We start from the raw sequence: 22,104 nt of genomic DNA, 5'->3' as shown, positions 1-22,104 counted from the left end.
AGAGAGAGAGAGAGAGAATGACTAAAAGATGTCAGTAGCTTTTGTCTTCATTAGTTTTTATTACTTCCAAAGATGATATTTCTTCACTTGTGAGTTAATTGTACAAGGCACACTTTGCAAACAGTGAGACCTTACTTGGCTTTAATTACTAGAACAAATTATATATTTGTACAGTGAATAAAACTACCCTTTCATTATAAACATAGATCTGAGAAAAATTAATCAATTGTAAACTCCTGGGGATCTGAGACTGGCCAGAGTATTGGACAATGGTGCCATCTGGGAGCTTAGTCTTACTAATAAATGAATCTTAAGCATATAATAAATTGTATGATGGTGTTCTTCACAAGGCAAGAAATATCACTAAGCCAAGCAGATAATGAATATATATAAGACTTCAGAAAAAGATGTGGTCTCTAGGTTAGGATGGTCTAAGATGTTTTATGAAATTTTTTGTCTTCACCTAATCTCTTACAATACAGACAAATTCAGACAAGTGGAGGGGGGAAGAATAGAAAGATAGCTAAGCATGACCAAGTAATTTTAATTAACCAAAACTCAACTTGGATTAAGTCAAGTTTTCTAGAATTAGACAATTGTTGGCTGTTGTCTTTGAAATACTGGAACTGATACAGCTTTGACACAGCTGTATCTAGATGTCCAGAAATCATGCTCTTTTCTTATCTCCTTGCTATTACCACATAGGTCATTCTAGTCTTTTCCCTATGCTTATCTGTGAACTCTTATGTCAGCAGTAAAAATCCTGGATCCCAGCATCACCTGTGTATTTACATAGTTGCCCATTTCTGGTCTACATGCATAGTGGTGTTAGAATACTTACGTTACTCCTCGTGGGAAATAACCTCATAGACTACAGCAGAGTGCTCCATACAATTTCTTTTGCCTTTAGCATATACATTCCTCTCACTTTCAAAATCACTAGCATGCCAACTTGTTTCTTCATTCCATCCTGCGAGTCCATTAACTCTCAAATGATTTTTAAAGGATGTTCTTATATCTAAGTTCATTGTGCAGTACATCCTTTCTGGCAAAGTCCTAAGGGTCAAATGCTAATTCACATCCATCATATGCAATATATATGTTTCTCCACTCTAAAAAAATCTTGCTTTCCTTATTCAATCTTTCTTCCAACCTGCTTGCACTCCAGCAATCACTGACATTTCCCCTATCTTTCTGAGTTTGTCTTTTCCAAATATCATAAAACATGAATCATTAAATATGCCTCATTTTCATTGTTTTCTTTCAGCTTGAAACATATATACATTAAGATTCATGCATCTTGGGCTGGAGAGATGGCTCAGTGGTCTAGAGCACCTACTTAGAACAAGCTTAGCAAAAGCATCAGGGACAGCGGTTCAATCCCCCAGCACCACATGCCAGCCAGCCCGCCCCCTGGTGGGCTGAGCTGGCCTCTCTCTCTCTCTCTCTCTCTCTCTCTCTCTCAAATAAATAAATAAATAAATAAAAAGATTCATGCATCTCCTCCATAGCTCCATATCACACTTCTGCACTGTAATAGTAGTATAATCTTAGATTGCTATAATAAACCAACCATAATATAGATTTGTGTATCTCTTTTTAGTTCTAGGAGTATTTGCCTCATGTATTTTGACACTTTTATTACATGGACATAAGCTTTGAATTACTGCCTTACTGCAGAACTGATTCATTTTAATCAATACCACCTCTAATCCTTCATAACTTTTAATAGCTTAAAGTCTACTTTTTCTAAACTTCACATATCTATTTCAGTTTTATTTTGATTAGCATTGTTATGGTGTATCCCTTTAGATTTAAGCCAAGTCTTTATATTTAAAGTGGGTTTCCTATAGACAGCATATAATTGGGTCTTTTTTTCTTAATTCTTCCTGATAATCTTTGTCTTTCAATTCATGTAAATAGGACATCCACTTTAAAGTGGTTTTTGATATTGTATTAATATCTATCTCATTTTGTGGTGATTTTCTGTTCATTATACTTGTTCTTCATCCCGCTGCCCCAATTTTCTACCTTTCCTGATTTTAATCAGTAGTTTACATAACTATTTTATCTCCTTTATTTTTAGTACTGGAGGTTTAACCTAGGGCCTTGTGTTTTAGTAAACCAATGACCTATGCATTTACGTAGTTTCTCATTTCCAGTCTACATGCACAGTAGTGTTAGAATACTTAGCTTACTCCTCCTGGGAAATAACTTTATAAACTACAGCAGAGTGCTTCATACAATTTCTTTTGCCTTTAATGTATAGACTCCTCTCACCAATTACTGTATATTACACTTTTTAAAGAAAATGGTATTGTTTATTTATCATTATTCTAAATGTGCAGTGTACATTTTAAGTAATTTGAATCTACCTTAAAATAACATTACATCTCATACGTATAGAGGTCCCTTTCAACAGTGCATTACCAATTCTTCCCGCAGTTCCTTATGAATTAGATGTGCTACAATTCACCTTTCTGATATTCTCTAATCACGTGTTAATATCATTGATTATAGTTATCCCAAATTAATTCAGAATGAGAAAACTAAAATATTTTATTTTATTTTCATTTGCTCTTTTATAACACTCTGCTTTCTATGGCTCTGAATTTCTTACTACATCATGTTCCTTCTGCCTAAAGAACTTTTCTTGCAAAGCAATTCTGTTGACAAGGAATGGCTCCAGCTTTGTTTATTTGAGAAACTTTTTTATTTCTCCATTTTAAAGATAATTTCCATGGATATAGAACTCTATATTGCAGTTCTTTCTTTAAACAATTTCAATATTGGTAGACCTAATGCCTGAATGTCTATTCATACAATTCTTATTCTTATTCCTTTAGTAATGAGATTTTGGCTGTTATTGTGGTTTTTTTTCCCTACTATTTCATTTCCTCCTTGTTTTTGCTATTCTGCAGTTTGAATCTGATACACATGGGTTTGAAGGTGCTTCTATTTTTAGGGGTCTGGGATGGTGTCACATGAAATTTTATCCTTCCTGATATTCTCTGAGCTCCCCAATCTGTAGTTTATTTTCTATCAAATTTTAAAAGTTTTTCTCATTTGTCTTTTTTTATTACCTGTCTTCTTGAAATTGTCTTCTTTTTTTGCATTAACATCTTAGTCTTCTTTTAAATTTCTTATTTAATAATTCAAATATTTGAATCATGTCTGAGTCTGGTTATGATGTTTGTTCTCTCTACAGATTGTGCTTTTTCCTTGTAGTTTAGCATATCCTCTAAAATTTTGGGGAAGCCAGACATGATGCTTCAGGAAATAGAAACTAAAATTTAAAGGCCGTCTAGTGTGAAGATGTATGTTAGTTTTACCTAGTGTTGTTTTGTGCTTAATATTTGTGCTAGTTGTGGGCACCAAAGGTTTCAGATATCTGCTGTGTCTTTTGCTTCTCCTGTTGACTTTGAGCTTCTCTAAGAACTCCGCCTCAATGAGAGTGAATCTGGGAGTTCTTCACTTGTGAAGCCTTGCTGTTGTAGCTATAAGTTCTTGACTTTATGTTTAAATCTGTCTTTGTTGGCCTTGTGTCCTCAGACTGAACCTTTACAAGTGTTTCGTAGCTCTCTCTGCCCTTAGTTAAGAAAAGAAGGCTGTTGAGAATTGAGGAGGCAGACTTATCCTGACACATATGACCCGTGGCTTAGGTAGAGTCTTTGCCCCTGGACAATAGAGCATTACTGTGGAGAACACTGAGTTCCTGTTTGGTTATTTTTCTTTTCCTTTGTTCCAGAGACACAGAGGGATCTTTCTTGCTTCATCACAGCCAGATCTGGTAGGATTCCTGGAGGCAAACCTGCCAGAGGATAAAACCCAGGACCATCTCATTCTCACTCTAGTCCACATTCAGCCTCCAGCCATTCATCATTTCTATCAATGTATGACTCCAGTGATTTCTGCTCCAGGCAAGCAGGTCTTGGCTGTCATTCTCTGGTTTCTCCTCTCCATCCAGCCTTGGGGAATGACCTTGCTTCTCTGCTGGGTCTAACAAAAGCTACTGAATTTCAGTTTGTCCAGATTATTAATGTCCCAAGGACAGGGCTGATAATGACTAAGGTCTTTATACATTGGAGCTGAAATTGAAAGATCTTCTGTTTTATTTTTATTTTTATTTTTGTATAGTGGGCCATGGATGTAGCTCAGGGACAGGGTACTGCCTGACGAGCACAATACCTTGAGCTTGATTCCCTCAGGTCAGAAGAAGAAGAAGCTTTCATTTTGGAATCAAGAAGTTCATGAACAGTGACTTTAATTTCTTGTACAAGGTGATGTAGCACTTGCTAAAAATGTTTTATTTACTAAATACAATAAATTATGGATAATAACAATTGCTCTGAATTTACAACTTTCTTCTAGAAATAAGGTTGCATTTTACATTTTTACTCTAAAATATGCATATATGTATAAATCATACCCTGTCCTTTTGATATAAATGTTTGCCCGATGTTGGAAGTTAGGGCTTCTGCTATTATTATTAATGATGATTTTAATTTCACCCATGTTTTTTGCCCATCATTCTTACTGATAAAGGATGACTGTAGATCACTGATCTTTTACTACATCCTGGAAAATAAGTATCATCCTTTGCTTGTTGCCACCCTCACCCATCACCAGAAGATCACCAATTTGTGTTGACTCAGTTTCCTAAAAAGATTAAAAATCTGGTTGCCTCTCTTTGTTGTTATTGTCACTACCACAGTTTTTGTAGCTTTTGATTTTGCCTGCATCCTGCACTGCACTGGCCTCTCAGTGGTCTTCTCTTCTATACCACTGAGCTATCTCCCCAGCCCAATATAGTCTTCTCTTCTATACATGGCTTTGCCTCTGCACTATTCTATTTCCTGCAATCACAGGGAGCTTTCTAAACTACCACAGTTTCTCTTGAGTGCTCTTGGGGTAAATTCAAACCTCTTTCCCATGATTTTTATGGCATCTCATGTTGTTGCCTATCTGTATTTGATTCTGACTTCTCCTTTCCTCTTTGGTTGACTACAGTGATTTTTCTTTTCAATTTCCAACCACATTTTTTCTAGACCCTAATTTTGTCATTTGCATGTCCTCTCCTTGGATTGCTCTTTCTCTTTAATTATCTTCTTCCACTAATCCTTGCTTTTCATTTATGGCACACCAGAAGCATCCTGCTGTTTGTAAGATCTTCCTGGTGCCCTTACATTTGAGTTGCTTCTTTCTCTAAATGATCTCTTAACACTGTAGATTTCTTTTGTAATCAGATCTTTTGAGGGAATAGATTTTTTTTCTCATTATTAATTTTATTGAAAATCAATAATTAGGGCCATGGAGATGGCTCAGTGAAATAAGTGCTTGCCTGGTAAGCTCGAGGGCTTGAGCTCAATCCCTAGTTCTGTTAAAAAACAAAAAGAAAAGAAAATCAATAATTATATATCATATTAAAAATTGTAGACAAATATTGAAATGTGAAAGATATAAGATGTAGATAGAGTGGATTTTAGAGAAATAATTCTGAAATGAATACATAGCATGAGATAAATAATAGATTGCACATTGTAAATAAATTTACACACTTGAATGTAACAATAAAAATTGTCTAAAATAAAAATGAAGAAGAAAGAATTTAAGATCAATCATATAATAGTGCACTCTTTACTGAAACCAAGAAGCTTATATACATATATTTAGAACTTTCAAAGAAGAAAGGGGTGAGTAATAAATATTTAAGAATTTAAATTTTTGAATTTAGTTGAAATTATAGCACTACAGTTCCTAGAAAAAGGAACCTTTTGCACAAGAAATACGAATAAAATCATACCAAAATACACAAAAATGAAATTGCCTAAAACTAATTGTAAAGAAGAAAATCACTGAAGTATATGCATAGAAAAAATATTAGCTATGGAAGAAGAAAATTAAATAAATCTTATTCCACAAGAAAAAAAAAAGAGCAAGTGGGTAAGAAATTAGACTAATTAAATCAAAGGACTAAAAAAAATCTGTCCTTATTGAATTTTATACTTAGTAAACATACTTTTGAAAACCAAAAAAATATTTTCCAGTTATATAAACTTGAAATATTCTAATAGCTACAGATGTAGCGTATACAAAACAACAAAGACCATAATTCAGAAGGCAAGAGAAGTTGCTGTATTTTTTTATCCAGGACCCTGGATAAAGAATAAAGAGTTCTCAAAATGGTAGTTACGTAGGACTATATAAAATATAATTATATTAAATGAACCTATTTAAAAGGTCATTGAAGATTTTCATAAAAGAGGATCAATCTTATATCAAGCCATACATATTTTTTCATGTGTGTGTGTGTGTGTGTGTGTGTTTGTGTGTGTGTACGTGTGTGTGTGTGTGTAAAAGACAAGGAAGAAGCAATATAAAGTTAATGGAAAATGGAAATATACTTTTTAAAGTTTCTAACACTAGGAAAATGGAAATATACTTTTTAAAGTTTCTAATACTAGGGGAAAATATCATACCATGTCTTATAAGTAGATTGTAAGTCAAAGAAACAGTATAAATCATAAAACAAAAATTAAAATTAAACAATATTCAGAAAATTAATTAAATATAAAAATGAAATTAAATATTTCAAAACAATATTCCAAAATTAAAATCAAATCATGAGTCCAACTAAGAGACCAGAATGTTGTGTATCATATGTACAAATCTGTGATCAATTCAGTGGACTCACATAGTATTTGAATAGGTTAATATATATAAAGATATCAACTAAGAAAAAATTTTCATGATAGTAAAAAATTACTAAGAATAAAACATAACAAAAATACTGGAATACCAAACATATGACCAGCACTTCTAACAGTTTGGGGATAGGATATTGCACAACATTCTAGTATGTGTGCACGTGGACAGTGTCCATGATGCCTACTGGTGGCCAGGTGTCACTTGTGGGACTGAGCCACTGCTATTTCCATGATATCCACCCTGTAGACCTAGACAGAATCATGACCCATAGGGTACAGGAGAAGTCCATTTGTAGAGTATGCTGATGGAAATATTTTGCTGCTGTATACAGAAATAATTGAAAGACTGCTGTTGTATACCTCTTTTCCTCCTGTGTTTAATTGCCTTATTTGGTGGGTTCTTTCCATTCTCATTCATAGAATTGTGGTCATTTTGATCCCTTTCTAGAATGTCTTTTAGCAGTCTGGGTAGTATTGACTTTGTTGTCATGAAATTCTTTAGTTGTTCTTCGTCATGGAAGTATTTCACTTCTGCATTAAACCTGAAAGAGAGTTTTGCAGGTTATAGCAGTCTAGGTTGGAATTTGTTTTCTTGCAAGACTTGTAGGACTTTGCTCCATACTCTTCTTGACTTGATGGTTTGTGAAGAGAAATCTGCCATTATTCTGATGGGTTTTCCTTTAAATGTGATCTGTTCCTTTTCTCTAGTAGTTTTTAGTACACTGTTCCTATGCTGAATTTCTGGGATCTTGATTATTATATGTCTGGGTGTGGTTTTAATTGAGTTGATGTTATTTGCAATTCTATATGCTTCAGTTAACTGAATATCAGATTGTTTCCCATATTTGGGAAGTTTTCTGCTATTACTTCTGCCCATATTCTTTTTATATCATTTCTATTGACTTCTTTCTCATTGATGCCTATTAGTCTCACGTTGTTCATCTTTGCACCATCTTGCAGGTAATGAATTGTTTTTTCCTGCATCTTATTTTCACTTTCAATCACTTTTGCCAGCTTGTGATTGAGTTTTTAATTTCCTGTATATCTCTTTGAATCTGCTTCATGCATTCTATTTCTTTCCTGTTTTGCTCATTCAAGGATCCCATCATTTTCATAGTCTTTTTTAAAAATTTAGTACAGAGTCTAGGTCTCATTATGTAGGTCAGACTTCTACTGATCCACCTGTTTACAGCCTTCTAAGTACTGGGGTGACAGGAGTGCACCACCATGCCCAGTGTCAATCACTGTCACAGCACACCCCAGAAGCAGGGCCTGGGGATGGAGTCGTCAGCCCCTGCATCTGCCTAAGCAGGCACTTTAATATGCTGAGCTCATTTTTTAAAAACCACTTTACATTACTATCATCTTTATTTTTATTATTAATTTTATTGAGAAACAAATAGCAATGAGACAGTTTCCAAGCAAATTACTAGCATAGTTTCAATAATTAATACATTGCATATTGTTGTCTTAGTGATTATTCATTGTACAAGATGCTGACATGATATCCTGTCCACAGACACTATTAGAACAAATCTTTCTCCTCATTGAATTAAGAGAAAGTATCTGTATATTTATCCTAACTAGTTTGTATATACAGATACAAAATGTACTTCATTTATATCCCCTTTTTTGTTTAGTTTTATCAGAGAAGAGAAGGGTATTCCATTGCCATTTAAATATTGGAGGTGTGTGAATTCAGCAAAATAATCCAATATAGACCAGTAATCCATAATAGTAGTGGGTTTTCCATAAGACTGGCAATGTCAGAAGTTGTTGACTTGAGCCTTTTACAGTTCAGCATATTAATAAGGGTTTACTTTTTATACCTTGTTTTTATACTTTTCTGCTGGATGGTGAAGACCAAGATAAAGCAAGACCTATATCACAAGAAATGTACCTTTTGTATTTGACAAAGTCAGTCAAATCTCAGGATTTACTCTGAAACTCTATACCACAGTTTGTAAATCTTTTGTCATTGTCATTCATGGATGAGTCACTGCCATTGATTGATCAATTTGCTCTCTGTGAAAACCTGAGAGAATGTTTTCTCTCCGTGTGACTCTCCTTAGGCACACTCTACATCGTCATTCACTTTCCTCTGTGACTCCATAATCTTGATCAGAAAATTTGGGACATCACTAAGTTACAAGATGTTACAGTACAGGTTCTCCTATGTCTTGAGTCCTCACTGACCTTGAAAGTCCAGGGCCAAAATGTTGGGTTCCTTGCAGCTCTTCTTTTTCTGCTGAGTTCATTTTTATATGCTGCTCTTACTTTTTTATCAGTGTCTTCTTTAGAAGCACTTAACACTTTTTTCATTATAGTCATCATTTCTTATTTTACTTCAGAAATTATTTCTGATCTGATTTCTTGTATACCTCTCTGTAGTTGTTTCTTTACTTCCAATGCTACTATTTCAGAGATTTCAGTTGTATGATTTCCAATTTCTTCTATGCTATTGTGTCCTGCATTTGTTCTGGGTTGGCTTAGGGCCTGAGAATCCATTTTGCTCCTCTTTGTCATTTTGTATAGCACTGTCTTCTGAACTTTAGTGTAGATCTTTGGTACAGTTATTACCTTAGCACCAGGTCTGGCTCTACCAAATTCAAACTTATCTAAGTCAGTGTAGCTTGGGTCTGGCTGCCATGCTGCTGCAGCTCTTGGAAATGAACCTGCTGTGCCACTCTGGAAAGATGTTCTGCTCCTGAATCAGCTGGATGTGTCTTACCACTAGCCTTTTTGTCAGGAGTTCTGCCACAGGGTTCCACACTGAGTCTGTCTTATGGAGGAAGTTCCACATACATGCCTGGCCTGAATGCTGCCTCTAGTGAGGATCCAGAGGGCCCTGGGTAGTCCCGCTCACATGCTGGGCCTGCATGCTGGCTGGAATGAGGATCCAGAGGGCCAGGGGGGTTGAGAGAAAAGATTTAATGTAGGACACATAGTGTATTGGATTGATTTATAATATTCACCCAAAATGTGAAATGCAAAAGAGTGAAAGAGATCTGTCAATGCATCAAAGAAAGACCTAAATAATCCAGTCAAGGCCCTGAATTACATAGCAGTGTCCCACATGAGTCCAGCCAAAGACCTAAAGCCCATGGCAATGCCCTCTACTAATCCAGCCCAAGGCTTAGAGCCCATGGAAATGCCTCATGCAAGCCCATATTAAAGATCTGCATTGGAAAGGCCCAACAGCCCATGGTGAAAGCTAGAAAGTCAGTGCCAGTGGGATGAAGGATCTGTGCTAGAAGACTGAAGGACCTGACCTGGATCCATGTTCAAAGAGAACAGAGGTCCCTGAAAGAGGCCGTCAGCCATCTCCACAGCAGTGAGGACCTGAGTGGCTCCTGCAGAGAGAGCAGCCCGGTTTGCATGAGCAAAGCCAGCCATGGCAAAGGAAAATCAAAGGCCAGTGCTGTGGAACACTTTTTGATGTATTTATTTGCCATTTGTCTTTCTTCCTCTGAGAAGTGTGTATTCATCTCAGATGCTCATTTTTTGATTGTCTTCTATCACTTTTTTCAGAGTATTGTAATTTTCATTGTATAGATCCTTTACTTCCTTTGTTAGATTAATTTCTAAATCTATCTATCTTTCTTTCTTTTCTTTCTTTCTTTCTTTCTTTCTTTCTTTCTTTCTTTCTTCTTTCTTTCTTTCTTTCTTTCTTTCTTTCTTTCTTTCTTCTTTCTTTCTACTTTTCTTTTTTATGGATGCTATTGTGACGTTTAATGTTTTTCTAATTTCTCTCTCAGTGAGTTTGTTTTCTGTGTAGAGAAATACTATTGATTTTGGGGTGCTGACTTTGTATGCTGGGGGCCTGATTCTTCTCTTTATATATTCTAGACAGAAGTACTTGTCTGAGCAATTGTTGGTTAAGATTTTTTTTTCCAGTTTGTGTGTTGTCTTTTCACTCTGTTAGTGATATCTTTTGACATGTAGAAACTTCTTAATCAAATGAGATCCCAGTTGTTGATTCTGTGAAGTATTTCAGGTACAGTTCGGTTTCTGTTCATGAGCTCTCTGCCTACCTTTATGTCTTCAAGATTTCCACCTACTTTTTCTTCCAGTAGATTTAGTGTTTCTGTTTTAATATTTAGAACTTTAATACTTTCTTTTTTTGAACTTTAAGGAATGGTCTACAGGGTGTTCAGGGTCTCCCTACTAGATCATACTCATTGTGATTCTCCTGTTTGCAACCTCTCAAGAGCTGGGATTGTAGGTGCACGCCACCATGCCCAGTCTCAATAACCATCTCAATGGGCACCAGGGGTGGGGCTGGCACAGCAGACCCAGGGATCAAAACCCATTCCCTGTGCATGCTTGCAGGTGCTTTAATCTTCTGAGCTACTTGGCCAGCCCAACTTTAATACATTTTGACTTCAGTTTAGTGCATGATGATAGACCCACGACTAGTTTTAGTTTGTAGCATGTGGAGAGTCAGTTTTTCCAGCAATATTTCTTAAAGAGGCTATGTTTCTTCTAGTGTATATGTTTGTGCCCTTTGTCAAAGATAAGGTGGCAGAGTATGTTTGCAATGGTGTATGTATCCTCTAATGTGTTCCATTGATCCTCAGGTCTGCTTTTTTGCCCCTATCATGCTGATTTTTAAAATTTTTTAATATTTAATTTATTTATTTGTACCAGGGATCAAACTCAGGACCCTGCACTTGCCAGGCAAGCACTTGTTCCACTGAGCTATCACTCCAGCCCCCATGCTGATTTTATACAGTAGCTTTGTAGTAAATTTTAAGTCAGATTGAGATGCCTCCTGCCTTGACTTTATTGATCAGTATTGCCTTTGTCATTCTAGGTCTTTTATAGGTATAAATGAATTTTAGGCATATTTTCTCTAGATCTGTGAGGTATAGTGATGGTATTTTGATAGAGATTTCATTAAATCTGTACAACAATTTTTGTAGTATGTATGGGCATTTTCACAGTGTTGGTTCTTTCTATCAGGAGCAAGGAATATGTTTCCTTTTTCTGAAATCTTCTTCAATCTCTTTTCTCAGAGTTCTGTAATTTTCATTTTGTAGATCTTTTACTTCCTTTGTTAGATTAATTCCTAAGTATTTCACTTTTTGGATGCTATTGTAAAGAGTATTGTTTTTCTAATTTCTCTCTCAGTGAATTTGTTATATCTGTAGAGGAATGCTGTTGATTTTAGGGTGCTGACTTTGTATGCTGCTATGCTGCTTAACTTGTTTAGTAATTTTTGGAGCTTCCTTGTGGAGTTTTTTGGGTCTTCTATTTAGAGTGTTATGTCATCTGTGAATAATGATAGCTTAACTTCTTCTTTACCTATTCTTATTCCTTTTATTTCTGTCTCTTGCCTAATGACTCTAGCTAATGTTTCAGAACTATATTGAATAATGGTGTTTGTGGACATCATTGTCTTGTATCTTATTTTAGAATAAAAGCTTTTTAGTTTTTCTCCACTTAGAATGATGGCTCTTGGTTTGTTATAGATGGCTTTTATCAGGTTGAGGTTAAGATCACCTCCTGCAATTTTCTGTAAGTTTTTTTTTTTTTTTTTTATCATGAATGAGTGTTGGACTTTGTCAAAAGCCTTTTCTGTGTCTATTGAAATGATCATGTGGTTTTGGTTTTGACTCTATTGATATATTGTATTACATTTATAGACTTGCATATGTTGAACCATCCTTTCATTCCTGGGATGAATCCTACTTGATTGTGTTGTATATTCTTCCTGGTGTTTTGTTGCATTCTATTTGCTAGTGTTTTGTTGAGGATTTTTGCATCGATGCTCATGAGGGAGATTGGCCTGTAGTTTTCTTTTTTGGTTGAGTCTTTCTTCAGTTTTGGTATCAGTATAAAACTTGCCTCCATGAATGATTTCAGTAGTACTGCTTCCTTTTTAATTTCATTGAAGAGTCTGAAGAGTGTTGGGATTAAATCTTCTCTAAATTTCTTGTATAATTCAGCTATAAATTCTTGGGACCTGAATTTTTTTGTTAGAAAGAAATCATTATATTTTCAATTTCACTGGCTGATATTGGGTTATTCAGAATTTTTATATCTCCCTTATTCAGTTTTGGTAATTTGTGTTGATCTAGGAATCTGTCCCTTTCTCCTGTGTATTCAATTTTGTGAGAGTAAAGATTTTCAAAATAGCTACTGATAATCTTCTGAATTTCTGCAGAATCTGTAGTAATTTGGCCTTTTTATTCTTTATTGCTTAAATCTGACGTTATTTTCCCTCTTTTTGGTGAGGTTGGCTAGGGGTTTATCAGTATTATTTAATCTTTCAAAGAACCAAAGAATTAATTCTTGGTATTGTTTTCTTGGTCTCAATTGCATTAATTTCTGCTCTAATCTTTATAAATTCCTTCTGACTTTGGATTTTGGGCTTAGTTTGCTCTTCTTTTACTTTTAAAGCTTAAGGTGCAGCATTAGAGCATTTATTTGTTCTCATTGTTTTCCTTTTTTTATTTTTAATCCAGGGAATTGAACTTAGACTCTTGCACTTGCCAGGGAAGCACTTATTCTACTGAGCCATCTCCCCAGCCCCTCATTCTGTTTTCCTTACGTGTCAGTTCAACACTAGAGTTTTCCCTGAGCACTGTTTTCATTACATTCCACAAATTCCAGCAAGTTGTGTTTTAATTTTCATTGGATTATAGATATTGTTTAGTTTCTTGTTTAATTTCATCTGTAACCCATTGGTTGCCAAAGAGGTTGTTATTTAATTTCCATATGTTTATGGATTTTTCTGGTTTCTTTTGATGTTAATTTACAGTTTCATTTCACTGTGGTCAGATAATTTGTTTGGAATAATTTCTTTATTCTTGCATTTACTTAAGCATGATCTATGGACCAGTATGTGGTTTATTTTAGACAATTTCTTATGTTCAGCTGAAAAAAATTGTGTGTTCAGATATTGTTGGGTGGAACACTATGCAAATGTCCACTAAGTCCATTTGTTTAAAGGCTTGCTTCAGTTCTGTTGCCTGTTTAATTTTTGTCTGCTTGACCTACCTTTTTGAGATAAAGGGCATTAATTTCCCCTGTTAAGATTGTGTTATTGGTTATTATATTTTTCATGTATATTAAAATTTATCATTTATAGTTGGGTGCTTTTATTTGGTGCCTATGTATTTATGACTGTTATCTCTTCCTCTTGAAGTTTTCCCCTAACAGTGATATAGTATCCTTTTTTATCTTGTTTCATCATTCTTAAAGTTCAGATTGTCTGTGAACAGAATAACTACCCCTGCTCTTTTCTGAACTGCTGGAGCATGTAGTATTGTTTTCCATCCTTTGACTTTCAGCCTATGAATTTCTTTTTGTTTTAAATGTGTTTCTTCTATACAGCATATTGTTGGATTGTGCTTGTTGATCATCTCTGTCAATCTATTTCTTTTAATTGGGGAATTGAGTCCATGTACATTGGTGATTTTAATTGATGTGTATTGGTTTATGTTTGTCATACTATTTTCTTTCTGTTGGTTCCCTACTTTTCCTGTTTCTAGTTGTTTGCCCTGTGTGGTAGGTTCTTTTTGTAATTGTCCTTGGAGTTGTCATAATTTTGATCTTTTTCTAGAATATATTTTAGTACTCCATGTAGGGTTGGTTTGGTTGTTATGAATTTCTTTAGTTATTCTTTGTATTGAAAGCATTTTACTTCTTCAATTCTCAAAGAGAGTTTTGCAGGATATATAAGTCTGGGTTGGAATTTATTTTCTTGTAGGACTTGGAATACTTCATGTTCTTCTTGATTTGATAGTTTCTGCTAAGAAATATGCTGTTATTCTGATGGTTTTTCTTTAAGTGTGATCTGTTTCTTTTCTGTAGTGGCTTTTAGTATGTTGTTCTTGTGCTGCATTTCTATGATCTTAATTATTATATGTCTGGGTGTAGATTTATTATGGTTGATTCTATTTATGGTTGAGTTCTATATGGTTGGGTTATCTGAATGTCAGATTGTTTTCCCATATTTGGGAAGTTTTTTCCTATTTTGCCAATATTCTTTTTCTGTCATTTATATTGGCTCCTTCTTTTTCATTGATGTCTATTAGTCCTATGTTATCCATTTTTGCATCATCTTGCAGCTATTGGATTACTATTTCCTGGAACCTTGTTGTTTTTAAGAGATATTTCCTTACCTGTCAGCTAACTGTAACTGTGTATTGAAGATATGAAAGTCTATCTTCACTCTTTTTCAAAGGGTTTCGCCAACTTTTAATGAAGCCTTAAATTTCCTGTATATCTCTGAATCTGTTGCATGCATTCTATTTCTTTCCTATATTGCTCATTCACATTTTTCATCATTTTTCTTTCCTTCTTTCTTTTTTTTTTATTTTTGAGAAGGGTCTACAGGGTGTTCAGGGTCTCACCACTAGGGACTCATAGTGATCCACCTGTTTATAAACTCCCAAGAGCTGGGATTACAGGTGTGCACCACCATGCCCAGTCTCAAATTGCCATCCAGGGTCTGGGCCAGTACAGCAGGCCTGCAGATCAAACCCAAGGTCCCTGTCCCTGCTTGTAGGCACTTTAATCCACATTGCTATTTGACTGGTCCCCCTTCCATCACTTTTCTACTCTTCTCTATTTTTCAATCAATGTCTTACAATTTCTGACATTGCCAGTCAAGTGGAAGATCCAATACTATTATGGGCTACTGGACTCCTTTAGAATATTTTGCTGAGTTTACACACCTATAATATTCAAATAATAGAACTTAACAAAAAAAAAGGGGATACAGATGAATGTCCATTTTGTATCTATGTATTCAAAGTGGTTAGGATAGATATATAGTCAAATTCTCTTAATAAATAGAGGGATTTATTCTAATGGTGTTTGTAAATAGGATATCATGTCCGCATCTTGTACAACAATTAACCACTAGGAAGAATGTATGCAATGTGTTAATTATTGAAACTGTCCTACCAATTTGGTTTGAAACTGTCTCATTGCTATTTGTTTCTCAATAAAATTATGGAAAAAAAGAAATGCTTAGTAATTCTTTCATTGTAGTTATCATTTCTTTTTTTTTTTTTAACCTGGGAGATTATTTCTTATCTGATTTCCTGTGTACCCTTCTGCAGTTGTTTCTTTACTTCAGTTGCTATTTTTTCAGAGATTTCCAGTGTGGGATTTCCAATTTCTTCTATGCTGATGTCATTTGGGTTTGTTCCTGGTGGTCTCAAGGCCTAGGATTGTGTTTTGCTCCTTCATTTTGTCATTTTCTGTTTCAGAGAGAACTCTTTATTTTGATTTCTACAGTACTTTTTTGTGAAAGATTAATAGTAGGTATCTGTATCACCGCATTAAGAACCTCTCGGTAAGGTCTGTTCTTTAGGTATCTCTCCTGTGTCAGAGATTGTTTTGTGTGTATCCCAAGATTTTGCCTTTCCTATTGATTGAGAGTGAGATATTGGTTTCCATTGGCACAGTCCTCTGTCTTTAAGTATAGGGCTTTGGTGAGGTTATTACCCAGTTGCCTCTTGGTATTAGTACCCACTGGAGAACATGTGGTTAGGGCAGATATGGCATCTTATTTATAGTAATACAATTAGTAATACTAATAATAGCAAGTGAAATTTAGAAATTTACACACTTTTGTACCTAATGGTTTTGTATTTTATGCTATAGGAGCAAACACTACAGCTATATAACATAAATTGGCAATTTGTATGTAAACTTGTTCCCCTGAGTTCTGTCTAGGCACCTCTCCTTCCTATACCTGGAGTTTTCCAGGCAGACTAGGTCACCTAAGTTACTCCCTGCCACCTCAGTCCCACAAGGATCCTTCCATAGGTCTTCTTGCAGCCTAACCGCACTGGGCATAGCAGTATGCCTCAGCTCACCATGTCCAGCCACAGGCCTCACCTCCTCCTCTTGGGTCTGCTCTGCTGAACTCTACCATCCGGGCTTCAGTGAAGGTGTTGGCTCCTTCCATCTCTGCTCAGCTGAACTTGTCCAGCAGGACTTGACTGCAGGGTTCCTCCTCCTGGCTCCACAAAATTTTCTTTGTTTTAGTGGTCTAAGACACCTACTTGGAACAAGCTTGATAAAGCACAGGGACCGCGGTTCGATCCCCCAGCACCACATGCCAGCCAGCTGCGCCCCCTGGTGGGCTGAGCTGGCCACACTCACACACACACATACCCCAAAATAAATGTTAATAAATAAATAAATTTTAAAAAATATTAAAAAAAAACTTTTCTGGCAACAGCACTATTTCCTCTATCTCAAAAATTAACAGGACTTGGATATAAGGCCAGAAAAATTTAAAAGTGAAGCACGGGTGTGTAGGTAACTATGTTTGGGATGAACTTAGACACAGTATACAGTTTTAATAGAAGTTTAAAAAAATCTGTGTCCATTGGTACTAAAATCTAATATTCAGCAACCTAGGAATTCAGACTCCATGCGATGTGGCTATTCCATGAGCCAAGCTTATAAAAACCAAGGTTTCACTGCATTATTCTATTTCAAAAAAGAATATCATCAGAAAATTAAAGTTCAAATACAGTGTCTTAATAAAAATTCCTAATTGCTTTATTAATAGTGAATCATACAAGTGGATATTTTTCCCTTTCCATTAAAAAAAATAGTACTTTTGTTTAATACTAAGGTGCTAGCCTAGAACTACTCAGAAGTTACTCTTGGCAATTGCTTGTTTAAAAGAATGGCAACCTGAAGTGAAGACTTTCAGGAGTCCTGTGAGTGGTTCTTTTTCTTTTCTTTTTAAGAAAGAAAGAAAACCAGGCTTTCAAAGTATTCTTTTCATTCTCAAGCCAGGGCTATAATTCCATGCCTTCTTTTTCTCTTTTTATTTTTCTCCAAAATGAGTTTTTAAAAAGTATATCAGAGCATTGCTAGTCAGGGCCTTTATTTGATAGAATATGCACCATTACTTGAAGCCACTTACTTATGCTAATTACAGAGCCGCGTATCAGAGGCCCACCCTGCTAGCAGGAAATACCAGCAGCCTGAGTTGTCATAGCCTTGTTCATCACACCTGAGTACATTAACTGCTCACTAAGCAAAGCTTACTCTATCATCAGTGTGTGTGCATTACATTCATTACACATCACAGCAGCAGAGTAGAAAATAGCCCATTACTTTCTGCTTTTCCCTTTACTTTCTTTTGTTCCTCTCTCTCTCTCTCTCTCTCTCTCTCTCTCTCTCTCTCTCTCTCTTTTAAAGAGTGGATTAAATTTCTTTCCTGGTTTCTCTTTGACCTGTACCTAGATCTGATTCAGGTCCAGTTTTCCAACCTGGCATATTTCTCATCAACATAAGGCAATACCCCTAGAAACACTGAACTTCATCTAATCCAGAAGATACAATAGGCTACAAGGGGCCAAAATTCAAAGTAGCTTCATGTGGCATGAAATTAAAATATCTCCTCTAAAAACAGCAGTGTGAATTAGACAATTGATGATCCCAGGGGATTAAACTGCTACCTACTGGGTTGCTTTGGTCTTTGAATGGCTGAGATAGGTTGGTCCCAGAGGGGAAGGGGTCAGAAAGTTGTTCTATGCTCAGCCTAGATCTCAATTTTTCCCACCTCTTTCTCCATATCTACTAAGTTAAGAATCAGCTGGAAATTTGGTGTATTGCAGTTACTAATTTGAAAAGTGAAGTGAAATGCAATTGGTAAGACCTCAGGACTCTTTATGTTTTGCAACTAAGAATTGTTGAAAACCTTCCAGTCTTTAAGTCATTATCTAAAAAAATTAAGATTTTAATTCACTGATTAAGTCTCTTAGTAATAGTGTAAGGAGGACTAATGCAGTTTGCTATTAGTCCAAGTTTCTGTCTGACCACTCTCAGTGCTTGCTATGGGGTGCTAATTCTCTTGTATGGCTCATAAACTGCATTTTAACATAAACCAAGCGTTCTGCAACCCATCTCTTGAGAAAAAGTAGTCTAAATGAATCATGAAAATCTAATCTCACTAAATCATACTTACTACCTCTTAGAGGCAAATTCTGGTTTGCTTGGTAGGGTAGTGTTGGTTTGTATCTTGTATTATAGAACTACCTTGCAGGAGTTTTGAGATCCCGAGTGAATTTCTTCTTCTTTATGCTTCAGTTCCCTCATCTTAAATGGAAAGACTTTTTCATCCCTTACAGTCATTTGACAGCTTCTCTGGGATGACTGCAAAAGTCGCTCCTTGCGTGGAGGAATGGATGCCTCTTCTCCCTTCATGTACACTCAGTCCTCTGGATTTGCTGCTTCTGTGTCTTATACTCCTATTTTGCCTGTTTTTAATGTGTGTCTTCCACGTAAACTTTCTTAGAATTTTTTCTTCAAAGTCAGGTGGAAACGTTCCTAAACGCTGTCAGGGACCTAGGTGAAGAAGTCTTTATCTCGTGCCAGTGACTTTCAAGTACTTACACTTATGTTTACATATCCTATCTCTTTTGTTAACCTCTCTGCATTTCATTTTCTTTACTTCAATAAGTAAAATGTGTTTGGCTTTAAAAGTATTCATTGGCTTTAACAATATAAGAATAAATACACTACCAGATTATGATAACAGCTTTTATAACCACATATAAGTGTCTATTTATTTCATATACATTTATTAAAATATAGTATCTATCCTGAAAACTTCTAGGGTTTATATATGCTTGCTACCACAGACAAAATATCTAAGTAATGGACTTTATGTTGGGCTCTTTTTCTGTTGTGAGGAAATTCTTTTTGTATGGACAGTTAAGTGTTTTTAAGTGTTAGACATGGGAATAAAATGAACAAAAATAATCCAAATTTTGTTGACTTATGTTTAATCAGAGTGTACATATCTACATGTTGTGCACCCTAAAGATGTATTAAATAGTTTTTCTTTTTAAAACCTTTACAGGCCCTTCATTCTTGAATATATATATATATATATATATATATATATATATATATATGCACAAGCTTATGTATCAAGTTTCAAAATTCAAGACAAAATAAGGTACACAGTTGAAATGATCTGGTTCTCTTCTATTTGTTCTTATCATTTCAGATGATGGAAAATTATCCTTTGAAGAATTCAAAGCATATTTTGCAGATGGTGTTCTCAGCGGAGAAGAATTACATGAACTCTTCCACACTATTGATACACATAATACTAAGTAAGGAACATTTTTATTACTAGACACTGTAAATGAGGTAGAGGGAATGTGGTTGAGTACATGCTCATACAGGAGAAAAGGAAGAACAATGTAGTTCATAGATTTCATAATACTCACCTGTCTTCATCTTCAGATGTTCGTTTTTTTTTTAAAAAAAATTGAAATGTTGTGAAAACTGATCTTTAGAGAGCTCTCCTGAAGTTGTTTTCTACTTTGTCCTTTTTGTAGACTATAAAACAGAGATGATAAATATTTCTGTCACTAATTTAAAATGGAATTTTGCCTTATTATTTTGGTTTCTTCTCAGTTCTCTTTGTTGATAAATTGTTCTTAGTCCATTTTTGTATTAAAATATTGAAATGGAAATTGCAGCAGTTCTCTGGATAAGTCAGGTAGGCTGAATTCCAAATCATGGTTGTCTGAGAGATGCAAATAATGTGGGGCAGAGAATTATTTCCGAATAGCGAGTGTATGCAGGGGGCTATTTTATTCATATTGCCTATCTAGATCAGTCTTTTGGATTAATATAGCCTTCAGAATGAAGGTTCTATTTATAATTGCACTGTCATTAAAAATATAAAATAATGAAGACTTTAAGATACAGAACACAAATATGCTCCTTTTTTTAGGTGATTAAACCAAATCATATTATTTGTGACAGTCACAATTATTCAGTTCTGATAGGAAAAAGCATCACTGCAGCCCTTCGTAGAGCCCTAGCCCTTCGTCTCTGCTGGAACAATCACTGCCTTGCTTTAGGCAAAGTGTGTGGAAGGTTCTAGGCAGTGAGCCAGTGCACTAAGAAAAGGCTGTTGGGCTGCATTTTTGAGCACATATTTTCTTGAGGCAAACTATTAAGCATAATTAAACAATTGAATTCCCTTTACTCAAGCAGTTGAATAATTTTTAAAAAACAATTAGTTTCTACATTTCTTGGAGTCATTGGAGTTTTAAATTCTCTAGGAAATGGTTTATGTATACTTAAGTATATTGTTGGAAATAGTGCTAATATATAACAGAATCAGATGCATCACTCTGTTCCACAGACCTACCATAAATAGCCTCTACTGAGCTCTGGGGCTATAGTACAGAGCCAGCCTATAGTGCAGTGGAGAAATAAACTCACTAAGTCAGTTCCACATCATCTCATAAGTAGTGTGGTTGAGGAATGCATGGGACACACTGGGGGCATTTTCACTCAGTTTGTTAAGCTAGGGAAATTTCCACAGAGGCTGAGTTATTGCTGAGGTAAAGAAGATGTGGGGGAGAAGAATTTTCCAGTTAGAGAGGGAACCATGGGAAGAGGCCTGGAGGCATCAGGTGATAGACATGACAAGTGTTTGCTTATCACTGTCGGGTCAACTACGGGACCCAGAACAGAAGGAGATGAATGTCTGCAGTAAAAACAAGATGGACAAGAAGGAATCTGCACTACCTGATTACAGAAGTGTTGACTTTGTGCTATGGGCTTTGGAAAGCTATTAAAGGACTTGAACTGGAAGTGACATCTTTGTAGGTCACTATGGTTACACTGAAGATGAAGTTTAAAGGGGTGGAGAGGGAGGAAGACTACTGAAGAATACAGTTGAATCCTTAAATTGCTATCGGGGAAAATCATACATGGTAGAAAGAAGCAATGATGAACTACTCTGAGAGATGAAATCTGAAGGAGAAATAGAGCAGAAGCTTCTCTTGTGACTCAAGTGTTAAAAATAAGAATACCAATACTTCAACAGGTATGCTGATTATTTCCTCCTTATTGTATCTATTGTGAATGTTATTGAGATTTAAAACATTTATTAGGAGTCAATTTCAGAATTCAGCATTTTGAAGATTTGTAAATACATATTTAGTAGTACTAAAATAATAAAGTTTTCAATAATCTTTTTCTGGCCTGATTTTGATATTTTATTTGAATATTTGCCAGCTTGGAATAGCTTTAAGATTGCTAATCTTAGCTTTAAGATTACTAAATCCTAAAGAGGTATGTACAGTAATTTATACAGTCTCCTGAAGAAGTAATTATCATTACTAATTACTCTCATATGCTTTTGAAGCAATATGTGCTCTGTGATACAACAGCACTCAACTTTAGAGCTCAAGTGTGTTAGTGGGAGACTTCTAAACCACACTTGTGAATGCCCTTTTAATAAAGGAATGTGAGTGTCAAGTTTTAATGTTTATGCACATTAATTAAAACTTTGGCACAGAATCCAGAGCTTTATTTAAACAAGTGATAGCTTTTATCTTTGCATGATCCAAGAGTTAGTTATTTTAGTGATTGTACT

The 22,104-nt window shown here is 35.3% G+C and overlaps 1 protein-coding gene across 1 annotated transcript in view; it reads left to right on the top strand.

Annotated features, from left to right (window-relative positions):
- Necab1 (N-terminal EF-hand calcium binding protein 1) overlaps positions 1-22,104 on the top strand; it is a 170,743-nt gene that overhangs the window by 20,980 nt on the left and 127,659 nt on the right. Inside the window, exon 3 of the mRNA XM_004641319.2 lies at positions 19,708-19,816. Within this exon, the coding sequence (XP_004641376.1) occupies positions 19,708-19,816 (109 nt within the window). The remainder of the gene's footprint in view (positions 1-19,707; positions 19,817-22,104) is intronic.

Source organism: Octodon degus, unplaced genomic scaffold (genome assembly GCF_000260255.1).
Source record: "Octodon degus isolate 3935 unplaced genomic scaffold, OctDeg1.0 scaffold00134, whole genome shotgun sequence".
Taxonomy (NCBI): Eukaryota; Metazoa; Chordata; class Mammalia; order Rodentia; family Octodontidae; genus Octodon; species Octodon degus.
This window is presented reverse-complemented; position numbering and strand designations above follow the sequence as displayed.